At 40.8% G+C, this 12,641-nt stretch overlaps 1 protein-coding gene across 1 annotated transcript; it reads right to left on the bottom strand.

Moving 5' to 3' along the window:
- Window positions 1-289: 289 nt before the first annotated feature.
- On the bottom strand, window positions 290-2,312 carry LOC116606011. Its single transcript, XM_032368533.2, has one exon. The coding sequence runs from the start codon at window positions 1,919-1,921 to the stop codon at window positions 1,196-1,198; it is 726 nt and encodes a 241-aa protein (XP_032224424.2). The 5' UTR covers window positions 1,922-2,312; the 3' UTR covers window positions 290-1,195.
- Window positions 2,313-12,641: the final 10,329 nt, after the last annotated feature.

The raw sequence follows: 12,641 nt of genomic DNA, 5'->3' as shown, positions 1-12,641 counted from the left end.
ATGGCACTTGCTATTTTTGACAATACTCAAATTTTCTAAAAAAAAAAGGTCCTTAACAAAATAGATAAAAAAGGCAAATTTTATATTCGGACAGCAAGGTTGAATGTCATTCCCGTTATAAAAACGATTCATAAATTTCCTTTGCCATCAACCACGTAGAGCGAGCATTTTTACACGTCAAATTCAACAAGAGGTCGTCTCCGTAGGAAGGACACCACGAAATGACAAATCGTGTTATTTTTGTTATTTTTTGATAATTATGAGCATCTGACGTTGAGATGTCTAGCAATAGAGTGTGAAAATTTGGCATTTTAATAAAAAATAAAGGTATTCTTTTTAAGATAATTACACGAAGACTTTTACAATATTAAATTGGGACACTAAATCATAAATATTCTTGACAAACTTCGCATGGTTCGCCTCAACAAAAATAGCTTTTCTATTCAATTGAATGTCAAATGTTTATCTTTTTTCGTACTATGGATATTCATTTAGCTTGATAACCTTGCACTGTGAGACACACAAACAACAGCATTTACAAAATGTTAATCATATTAGAATTCGCTTATCTTGGCCTTTTTTCTGTTTGTTTGCTAGCTAGGTAGCTAACAGCCACAGGTTATTTGTATAAGTTTAATATCATATCTACACTAGCTAGTTCATTTTGTGGATTTTCACACGTGCGATTCTGCTTAGCAATTTACAGTCCATCCTGGCTCAATACCGAATGACGATTACGCATCTGTCAAAGACTCGCGCTCAAGAGACCTATATCCGGCGATAAGTATACTGGTTTATCGCCAAAGAATGAGTGAAATTTCCCAAAAATAAACATTCTTTCTACTTCTGTCTAACCTCACTTCTGTTTTAGAATTTTTGCGGAGGTAATCTAGCGCGATAACGTCTGGAGCGAAAATCTGAATTTCTAATCGCAGTTTAGTGGTACGTGTAGCAGCTGGGTCTCTGTTTTGATATGTAGTGCTTGTGAAGCTTGCCTTTTGAATTGCGCACGGTCTTCGACGCGTTCGACTGCGTGCTGCGTAAGCTATTCCACTTTGTGCAGACGACTCTATAAGAGATAGCATCGCTGATTACTCGTGCTTGCCCGCCGAGCAGATATTTTCTTTGTGTTAAAATTTGCTAGAGTACTTTAGCTGGTTCTAGCCGTGCGTCAAAATAATCTCGGTTTGGCTGATTATGTCACGGTAACTTCACTAATTTCCTCCTCTTCCATGATCGCCGACAAGTCTAGGCTACCTACCAAACCAGAGCTGGGCCTTTTGTGTATAGCTTCCTGCCTTCTTGCGTGCTCACATCGTAACGGTTCATTGGAGCCGTTTGTTTGCCCAAACAGCGACTTTTCAGAATTTCTATCAGCATTTCTCCTTTCCGAGGTTTCGTCGTAATCATTCAGCGTAGATTTAGAGCGTTCTATTGCGCGAACATGCGCTTCCTTAGCCGCTAAAGACGGACGCGATGTGTGCTGTTTTCTAAGACAGCAGTAAAACGCGCCAGCAAACATCACCAGTCCGACTGTAGCAACGACGCCTAGGACTGCAGGACTGAAGTTTGGATCACGAACTGGAAATGTCTTTCTTGTCTGGCAGAAACTGTTTATGCAGGTCTTGTTTGCAGCGCAATCCGCGTCTCTGTCGCATTCTTGTTTGTCCCCGCGCTCGGTGATACACGGCTCACGGACGCATCTACAGCGACTTTTAATACATTCCTCACCGTAATCCTGATCACAATCCATATGAGCCGAGCACGAGCCGTCGCAGCTTAGCCGCGCTAGGCATACGTTTTCGCAGCATTTCTTCGCTAAGCCACAGTCGCTATAGACGAGGCAATTCCTCTTTAGTGCAGACCCACAGCAACACAGAGTTGAGGTAATAACCAAGATGTACACAACTCCTCTCGCCATGGCTGCTTCAAACTAACAAGCACCGAGCTCATAACACTTGTATTTAAAGCCACTGACAGGCTACCATGCCGGCTTTTTAGTTCTGGCTCCCGACAGGTGCTATCTACTGAATTATCGGATATAAACGAAATGCAAATAACCGAACTGTCACTCCGGCAACCTCTGTTTCTCTTTTCCTTTCCTCAGGTCTCTAAATGGCCAAAGTATACTTTCATTCGGATATTTGGGAGAGCAGGGAAGAAAAAGAAGTCTTCGTGAGCGCGGTAAACACAATCTAACGTCGCCCACATCTGGCTAACTTGACCAGTGTTACTCTGTTTGTCACGATGTCACACAACCTTGTGGCTACGCAACCGTACGTGCTCATCAATATTTGATTGCGCATAGTACTCATGTGGAATAATTTAGACAGATGTCTATGTGTCTGTTGGATTTTCCATGAATTTTCTTATAAGAAAATGGAAAGACCCCAGTCACCTGGGGATAGCCCTTTTGACGATGGAAAATAAAAATATTTGCTGTTAAATTCGTTTAGCAATTATCCAATTGTCTCAGAATAATAAAGCTTTTCTTAATTGTGCATGTCATTCTTTAATCGTTTTTCTTTCCCTCGTTGGCTTTACTTGCTATTGGTCGATTAGGCACGTGAGCAATGCGACGCGAAGAAAAGAACACAAGCGAGTGGCCATTTTACGTCTGTGTTGAAAACCAATACTTTTTTTTTCATCTAACGACAAAATTTTTCAGAAATGTTCTTGAAACAATCTTAGTTAAATCTGAATGTGCGAATAATCTTTAAAATTTCACTGCTTTTATTTTGAGTATTGAACATTGTCTTAGCAAGGGGTAAGATCATTAATCGATTAGTGTGAGATTTCTTAGTTGTTATATAATTGCCCTTAATCGTTTTTTTGTAGGAGGGTTTCCGTGACTTGGGGGCTGTCAGACCGTGAGGTCAAGGGGCGGGATGACGACTTGGTTGATAATTAGTTTTGTAAAGAAGTAGAGGCTTACAAGCGATTAATGAACTAACTACCGTATAAAAAAACGTTTTCGCGAATATAAGGGGTTTTGACTGAGCCGCAATCAAACGCAAAAAAAAGCTTATAACATAAAATCTCTTATTTTTTCTCAATGATACAACACAGGGCTGGGCTGAAGCCTATGATTTGTGTTCGTTATGCGAAAGCACCTATTTCAAACAAGCTTGCACGCGAGATTCCATTTGTCTTAAACCGTAGTGCTTCATCAAGGGTATAAATGCCTGCCAAGGTGTCATAAAGAAAATAGCGTAATAACTCGAATAGCGCCCCCCTTTTAATAAGTCCCCCACCCTAATAAACCTCCCCTCTCCAATAAGACCTGAAAAATTAAATAGACGCCCCGGGTGGTTATTCGAATCATTACGGTAGGTGTGAAAGAGAAATGTCATGAGGTGGTTATTGATACGACTCTCATCCATCATATTTGTTTGTGGCTGGGGAGACTTGGGAACGGGTTTTAAATAGCACGACAGGAGACTTAACTACGGTAGAACCACTACGATAGAGTCACTCCGTACCTGTGCTGTTTTGTTTTTAAGCAATTGCTTTTCGTTCTCTTTGAGCAAACAATATTGTGTGGTAAGCCTCTCAAAGCGCAACAAAGAAAATGTCAATTGTTAGATTATTTATTATTTTAAAAACAACCCTAGGGGAGGTGAGATAAACAAAGAGTGACGCACTCTGTTTGGCCAATCGAAATGATATCACGGCACGACGAGACTCTGTCTCAAAACATACAACAACTTCTCCAAGGGTGGGAGAATAACGCGTTGAACAAACCATTTATACTGGTTAATAGAGATCAACACTCAACACACATGCTATTCTGTATTCCTCAGTACACGCACGCACATGCTTCAACATTCGAGTGGTTGTTACTTGTACGACCGGGCTAATAGCTATTATTTCGGAAAAAAATTCTAACAAAAGTAAATACACTCTCTCTGATAGTCTTCGGTAAAAAGCTTTCAAGTGGTTAGAGAATTCTAGACCTAGTGAGGGAAGACTGGGCCGACCTAGTCTATGGATATTATTCATCGGGTCTAGGGACAGCAAGCTAAGAACACATGGCTTTTTTCACCTCTTTTTTTGAAGAATTGTTGAATAAATAAAATATTAAGTAAACGACTGATGTCATTTCACAGGGAGTTGAGAATATTGTGATTTGATTTTTACGCATGATTTTTGTGTGTAGCTATAAGGCCAAGGGAATATGATAATGCCAGATTCAATGGGTGCATTATATCGTTATTTTTGTTCTGTTATGGTTGTTTCAGAGGGTCACGAGATTGAAGTGTTGTGTGAGCGTGTATTTAAGTGTCACGGAAGACGAGCATTGCGTTAAACGCGCGCCTAGAGTCGTGTGTTCTGTTACTACCTCTAGGCTTTCGTTAAGGCTTCTGAGCTCGGCAGATGATACTTCCTGAAGTCATGGCCTTCTGAAGGCATGACATTCGATCAAAGACGCACATGGAATAATGTATGGAAAAAGAATAAACTTTAAAGCAGACTCGCCGGATGCGATTCCATAAACAGACAAGCCATGTTCAACTCCGTAGAACACCATGGAAAGAGACAAAAGCAACCGGACTATTATACAAGAGATAACGCCGAATTACGACTCATTTACACAGAACTCCAGTCCTCCTGACATCGAAGAATCATCTGAGATTACTGTGGGGACTCTTGTGGCTGTTGCCATATTCATAATCGTCATTTACTTCTATATCAAGAGGCTGCAACAATTGCCGCGACGAAGACGCCGAAGAGGGTTCGGGAGGCCGACAAGTACCCGAAGAGGGGTAGCTAATGGTTCGGGAATGCCGAGACAGCTCGATAATACCAATGAGTTTACTGGCATAACTATGAGTTCTCTGATAAATATTGATAACAATTACGATGTGGCGATAACACCGCCGTCTTATGAAAGTGTGTTGAACCAAGATAGGGAACTGCCACCTTATGACCTTCCGCCCACTTATGAAGAGGCGACGCTGCAGGCGCACACCTAATGTGAACGACAACTATTTCACAAAGAAAATGAAGGTTTCCTGCAGAGCGAAAGGCCTATTCTATGGACTTTATAGACTTTATACATATACACAAGGCGACCGCGTTCAAGATACCTTATTAGATAAAGAAACTTGATTCTTCTGGTTCAAAATACAGGCCTAATCAGGAGAATATCTGTGAAGAGGGATACAAGAGTCCGGAGTCTCTAATTCAGGGGTAAATAAAGGACCTTACTCTTTAAAGAGGTGCCAAGTGCATCTGCAGGAGAATGCCTACTATTCAGGGGTTGTTTACTTTATTGACTATACAGGAAAAGAGGGTTCTTCCTTAAGGGTAAAGCGTCTTATTTCAGGGATGAAAGAACTGCCTTTGAGAGGTCCTGCCTCGTGAGAATGCCTTTTCTAAGGTCTACATGCTTACTCTGGTGGGAGATATATGTGGAGAGATGGACTCGTTTAGTCTGAAGGGCCAAGAGGAGATTTCCAACTTTGAAAGTTATCTACTTTAGCGGGGTTGCAGTGTCAGAATGTATTCCTAAGGATCAAGATCGTCCAGTTAGGGGGGCTTCAGGCTGACTAGAGTTTCTACTTCCTATAGGTGTCATGTCAAGAGCACTTACTGAAAGAAAAACGTCTTTCTTAAGTTATACCCAAGCCTAAGGAAAAAAATATTTGCTATTCAGAAAATCCCATTTTATCGTTTCGATTATATATAAAATGAACCGTACATATAAGTGGTCTAGTATTTAGACCAAGGTGTTGATGACTGCCCACGTCAACCCAAGTGGCTCAGAAGATGAACGAAATGGAAGTGCCTATTCAAGGAGGAGTTTCTATCAAGGAGAAAAGGCTTATTCGAGCTTAGGGTATTCTGATCGGTGCTTGCTTCAGAGGAGATTTCTAAAGTTGGTTAGTTGAGCTAAGACTTAGTGTCTTGGACAGGCGACGGAGAGTTCTGCAACTGAGTTCTGCAAAGAATGTCAAAACAGGAGGGATCAAAAAGAGTTTTGGGAGCGCTCCAGCAGGCCCGTAGCCATGGGAGGGGGGGGGGGGGGTGCCACCCCACTGGACTAGAAGGTCGGCTCAAATGAAGGAAATCGAGTACCACTGCGAGCTAGGGCGAGTTATCTAAGAGAAAATGGTCCGCTATATGGGTAAACGAACCCCTCCCCCCCCCCCCCCCCCCCCCCTCAAAATCATGGCTACGGGCGGGCCTGTCCGGAGAAAAAGAGTTTTGGGAGACCTCCGTTTCCTTATCACCGGGTTCTAGCTCAAAATGTGTTGGACCCTATGTAAGGATTGTCTGCCCCACGTATTTGTTGAAGCTAAGGGGGGGGGGGGGGGGGGAGGAAAGAGGCGGACGATATCATATTTTACTTGGGCAAACAACGACGTGTCTTCCTTTACAACAAGGGGGGTGTTTTGCATCAGCTGGGATTTCTTACTAAAAAGACCTCTATAGAGCGTTATCTTTATTGGTTTCTAGAAGCTGTCTACCTGTAAAGTTTCTTTTTTTTAAAAGAGCACAAAAGGATAAGAAATGTGATATCAAAAGAGCGAGTTTATACCTAACACAAATGAGTATTTGGTCGTGGAAAGGGTATCTGAGTGAGGAAAGGAAAGTATCTACAACAGTGAGTATGCTTAGAACATACGATTAACATTGTTTATCTTAAGGGGACAAGAAAAGACACATGACAACGAGTCTTCCTAGATAGTGAGGATTTATATTACGGAGCTATCCTAATCAAAATTCTTAACGAGGGAGAGTCTGTCATCAAATCCCGATATTTTACAAAAGTCTACTAAAGAAAACTGCCAACTTCAAATCCTCTGTAATGAAAATGAAAAATCCATAGAGCAGAGGGAAGAATACAGGGATAAAAAGTTCATACCTCATGCTATACGTTGGTCCGCACTGACTATCAGATTCTCAGAATTCTCTTTTAAACGTTTCAGAGTACTGGCGCCTGGTTTGTGCACAATGTTTGTTGATGGGGCTTAAACGTCTTTTTTAGTGGGCAACAAAGAAGGGGCACGTTGACATTCTAGTTAATGCCCGTCGTCCGGAAAAAAGACGCACATGGGGTAGACCAAGAATCAATAAAACAAAATATTACTCTGTGGGCACGAAAATTTAAAATGCACCAAACCAGTGTCTTTTGGACTTATGTGTATGCTTATAAATAAACTACAGCTTATTTGATGACAAGTTTCACCTCTGTTTTCCTATGCTTAAGCCAAACGTAACCAAACGTAACCAAAACCAAAATCTTACTTGAAATGGAAATTATCAATGATTAAAGCTTATGCCAACAAATGCTACTAAGATAAGAAGGCTATTTAGTAACATGGAGCTAGTTCTAAATGACCAAGGCTGGTAAGTCTAAACCTTATGATAAACTTGCACTTTAAGCGCGTGTCATCTTGGAGAGGTGACGTCCAGGAACGACATCTTAATAAGAATTGATAATGCCCTGTTTACAATTCCCGGAGATATTTCAAAAGATTACGACTATGACGTAACCGCCAAAACTTTTATGCCCTTAGCGCCCGTAGATATATCTCTTTTTAAGCGATCTGAATTTGGACGATACCGTTAGCTAATTAGCTTTAAGAGTCTATTAGATGGCCAGAAATGCTAAAATGCTAGTACCGCGACGTTGAAAGTCGTGGTGGCGTATAAAAGTGTACAGATGAAGACTATAGAAAATGCCATTTCTTAAAGTGCGATGTAAATGAATTATGATGTTAGGAGAAACACCTGCTGATTCAATTTTAAGTATTCTTAAGTATAGGCTTTAAACATATTTTCGCTTTAGTTATGAAACCTTCAACATGACTATTAATTGTTTATGGAGGCAATATAGGAATGCTTCCAAAGTTGTCAGTTATTTTTTAGCTTTTTTGTCGCAGGCCACAGTTCTTTGTGGCACCCGCTATTATTAAAATACATTCATTATCACTATAAAAAGAAAAAAAGCTAATTAAACTAGAAGGTCGCTTTATTTATAGAGACAATCTGTTGTTATTTCCCACGTTAAGACAATATGCGTCTCTTGTTAAATATTAAAGCGTGGTATTTTCTTGGCGAGATTTGATTGAATGAAATTTGAATATCTCTGCATTTGTTTGGGCTTTGATCCATGGAAGATGAGCTAGGCTGGGAATTGATGCAAGGCGTAATGTACGAACAGCCACTCCAATACGTGTAAATATGAGTGTTTACCCTTTCCCCCAAATGTGATCGATATTAAAACATCTCCTCACTAAATCCATCATTAACAAAGTAATTCTTGTAATGAGAATTTGTATGAAGATTTCGAAAATTAAACTTGTTTTCTATTGGATTCTCCCAATGATACCAATGGCAAGCATATAACTCAGTATTGAGAATCGCGATTTTGATGAATATTTAAATGAATAGGGTGTGCATCTCTACTCTTCTTCCATCGGTTTTCCTTTGATTTTAAACTAATTCTAATCTTAGATATCAAATCTCTTCAAACATTCCAATCGCATTTTAGCGATTCATTGATAACGGCAACATTTCCACCGTCTGCTCTACGTAAAAGAGAGAGTAGAATACATTCATTTGAAAATCAAAAATTACCAAATGCTTCGTTCTCACCAAAATATATAACTTTACACCTAAACAACTTTAATCCTGGCTGGGTTGAAACTATTGAATGGGTCAGACATGGTGGTTACATTATTATTCAACATCACTGATCAAATCTCAGTGGGATCCCTCTTTGAAAATGAAATGAAATGCGGTTTTGAAACAAGCTGGTAATGGAGAAATGCGATAATACCACTTCTTTTTTTCTTTTCTTTAATATTTAGGCTTACAGCGTCTCCAGTGTCTGTCTGTCGCATCGCTAGCAATAGTAATTCTGCTCCTGGTTCATCACACTTTTTATATATACTTTATAAAAAACGATTCTCATTTCTACATGATGTAAATGCGTTTTGAAATATATCGCGCGCTTCTTTGCTTTGATTAACGCTGTGTTTTGTAAACGCGCAAATGAAGGACAAAGAGATTTTCTCGGGGCATCAGAACACGCGATCTTAAAATAACTCGGTGACTTCTCGTCTCAGAATTCAATATCTTGTTTAAATTAAGGAACATAACAGAGAGTCATACTCCGCAAGCAAGCGCGTTAGTCACGTGACCCGCGCTTTGTCACAGTGAATGACCTTTGAAGGGCTATCCAAGTCGTAGAATCTGATCTTTGTTGAACATTAGATCAGGAGAGCTGCTTCTGATTCTCTTGTAAATGCCGTAATATTGCATTCTGTGACTTCTAAATACCGCATTCATCAGAGTGCATTGCGTCACTGTGTTTTGATTACACGGTTTTATCGAAAAGTAATAGGTTTCACTTGTTTTAAGGGAAATTGCCGCGAAATATCATTCGTGACAAATTTGATTCGGATCAGGGGGAAGCAAATTGCTATGGGTGAACAGTAGAGTGATCTTACGAACTTTTTTACCGGTAACCTTCTCTAGTCTTTTCGGTGTTTACAAATCAAAGTTAAAACAAGATTTACTTTAGAGCCAGTGATTAGGAAAAAACACAAGCCCGAGCATTCTTTGATAATTGAAACACATCTGAAAACTAGACCGCGCGTGGAATTCGACAAAAACCATACCATTCATTATCGAGGAATTAATTTTTTACATTTTGACAACCACAGTTCTTCCCCGAAGAAAAACGAATTGATCTCAAGTGCTAAGCTGTTACTTTATAGTCCTTACTTTTCATATGCGCGCCTCGCTTGTTTGAAAATTAACCATAGAATTAGTGTCAGGGTCGCCTGGGATTTGCTGAATTTCTAATGCAGATAAACTTTAGGAGTTGTGCATTACTAAGTGTGCCACACATCCCAGCTATTGGCTCATAAGACTTTGATTTGAGAAGGGAGAACATCAAAACGACTATTCCCAACACAACATTCTCTTAAGGCAGGAATTATCGAGTAGACACGGCTCAGATACTCTTCCGCTCTCTCCGTAATTATAACACGCTTTTATAGAAATCTCGGCAGAAACGACTTGGACTGGATCCCAGGAATCCCAGCCTTATCTAGCACTTGAGACATGCGCGACTTGAACTGGACGGGTCGACCGAGAAGTCTCGATAGTCGAGGAGCGCATTTGCTAAGATGTTTTTCCGAGTGTTGACTCGATGCGTACAGCTGGTTCATCGTTTTATTTGATAACCATCGGCTGACTCGACTCACACAACCAACGGCATCCAGCTTCTTTCGATCGGATTAACTTTTGCGGCTTGCCTCGTGGATACACGTTCTCAGGGCTGACATTCTGATAGCTCATCACCGTTAGTTTGACCCAAATTGAAGATATGTACCAAGATAGTTGCCTTAAATATGTATGCCGCCAGAGGAGCAGTAAATTATTGAGCGTGTGCAAGATCTCATCGTCAGCGATGTATCATCCAGATGGTTTGTAAATCGTGGCTCGTAAACTCTCGTTATTTCTCTTCTCGAGAGCACACTTGCTGGTGGCATGACCGATCACGGTGTGCCGACGTTATACTGGGGAACTTTGTTAGCGACGATGGTAACATTCGCTTTGTCTTCGTCCTCGAGTACAAATCTTGTACCGTGTGCTGGTATTCTGGAATGTTTGAGTGCCGAAAATACAAGTTCATCGAACGTTTCCTTGGTGTGTTGTAGAGGATTTTGCGTTGAGAACCTGGCGTGCGATGAGTTAAATCCAAAAAATTCAACGATCACAAATAGCACAAGAACAAACGACAGAGACAATACAACTAACACAGCCGTTGTGATTATAAGTAGGAATGGTACAAAGGCGAATAGGAGCCGGGACCACACTAGTAATATTTCTCTACTTAACACGACAGTTCTCGTGTGTCGGACCTCTAAAGATTGTGGATCTTCCATGTTCTGCTTATCGCTGAGCTGCGCAGGTAATACTCCTTCTGCGAAAACATTCGAAAAGTGTTCTTGTGTTGATCTTGAATGTCAAGATGGAAAATGTTATAAACAGTTACCAGCATTTACGCCTCTCCAATATATGCTATTATTTGGTACGATGGGGGAAATAATTGTTGTGATTGTAATAATATTCTTCGTGAAGACTTTTACGGATAGAAGAAGACGGAGATATTTATTAAAATATGGCGTTTGGCCGGAACCTGAAGAGGATAAGGAGAAAGAGAATGGAGAGTCCCAGCCGAGAGATGGTGGGACCAGTAAAAAACTTGAAGTCCCAACTATTACAGTGGAGACGCCGGTTGCTTCAGTTGCAAACGATAGAAAACATAAGCCCGACGTTGAGCCCGATGCTGAGGAAATTAAACCCAATACTACTGAAGAGAGGGACAATCAGAAAGGTGCACATGTTGCAGAGAATGTTAAAAACGCCAAGGGCGATACTGAACAAAACAAGAGCCCTCCCGAACCTGGCGGCAAAACCACCGATAGTCCAATTACGAATTCGACTTTCATGCCTATAGAAAACGAAACAATAAAACCGGACAATAAAGGGTCACCCATATTACGGAACAGGGATTTTCGTGTACCAGATTCCCCCAAGCAGAGATTTAACGTTTATCGCAAAGGTAAAGATTCGCCAAAAAGAATATTGGCTAATGGGAGCCCTGAGAAAATGGGCTCGTTAGGTAAGAAAGGCTCCCCTCCTGCGCAACTTGTAGAGCCTGAGAACTTCAGCGATTATGGGATGTAACTTAGCAGTAATCTTATTGCTGATTGGTTAAGACAAGCGCCTGCTCAGGGCTAACCCACAAGTTCGCGTCACCTCTCTGGTGGCTGCTGGAGCTAATTGTCGTTCGAAGGGTTTCAACTAATAGAACTGCTGAGGGCTGATTGGATGGGCAGATTATAATCAATGAATATCTCAGCATAGAATGCTGTGATGGTATGTGGAAAAGGAATAGCTTGTGGCAAGTCTTGTGTCACCATCGCTATAAGCTTACCTCGATCGCGCTCGATCGAAAAGATCGATGGTAGTAAACCACAATTCCTTTTAACAAAACATAAGTTTGGAATTCGCATCTCAAACACGTGATAGAAACCTAGAGGACCCCCTAATGTGCTAGCAACCGGGCGGGATTTCCTTCGACGAGATTTAAAACAGACAAATTATTCCATTTACGGGAGAGTTTTATGCATGCGAAAAAAGGAGGTTTTAACAGGGCTTTGATGGATACAAAAAGGGTCGAGATATCGATAAAGATATCGTGACACTCTACTCCAGTTTAGATGCACCTGGTATTTAACAGCTTTTCCTGATAAAAGCATACAGGGGAGAAAATTGAAACAAGAACATCATAAAATATACATTAAGTGGGTGTGAATTTGGCGCACCTGTGTTGTGGATGGCCAGGGGAGAGCTGCTGTTTTCACGAGGGCGCGTATCCTCCCAATTCCTGACATGTGTGCGCCGCACGAACAGCATGTAGAACGAGAAAAGAGGAATCGCAGATCACGAATATATGCATTTTCGGCAATGTCAAAGATCAGAGAAATTAATAGCAATAGAGACTAAGAGAATAGCCAAAAATGAGTCGGAATAGATACTTTACTTGTAAATCTTTATTGCACAAGTAAATTTAATCTTTTTTTTACAGATATTTCTGTTTATAAGGAGGG

This window comes from Nematostella vectensis, chromosome 6, assembly GCF_932526225.1.
Source record: "Nematostella vectensis chromosome 6, jaNemVect1.1, whole genome shotgun sequence".
Classification (NCBI taxonomy): Eukaryota; Metazoa; Cnidaria; class Anthozoa; order Actiniaria; family Edwardsiidae; genus Nematostella; species Nematostella vectensis.
This window is presented reverse-complemented; position numbering and strand designations above follow the sequence as displayed.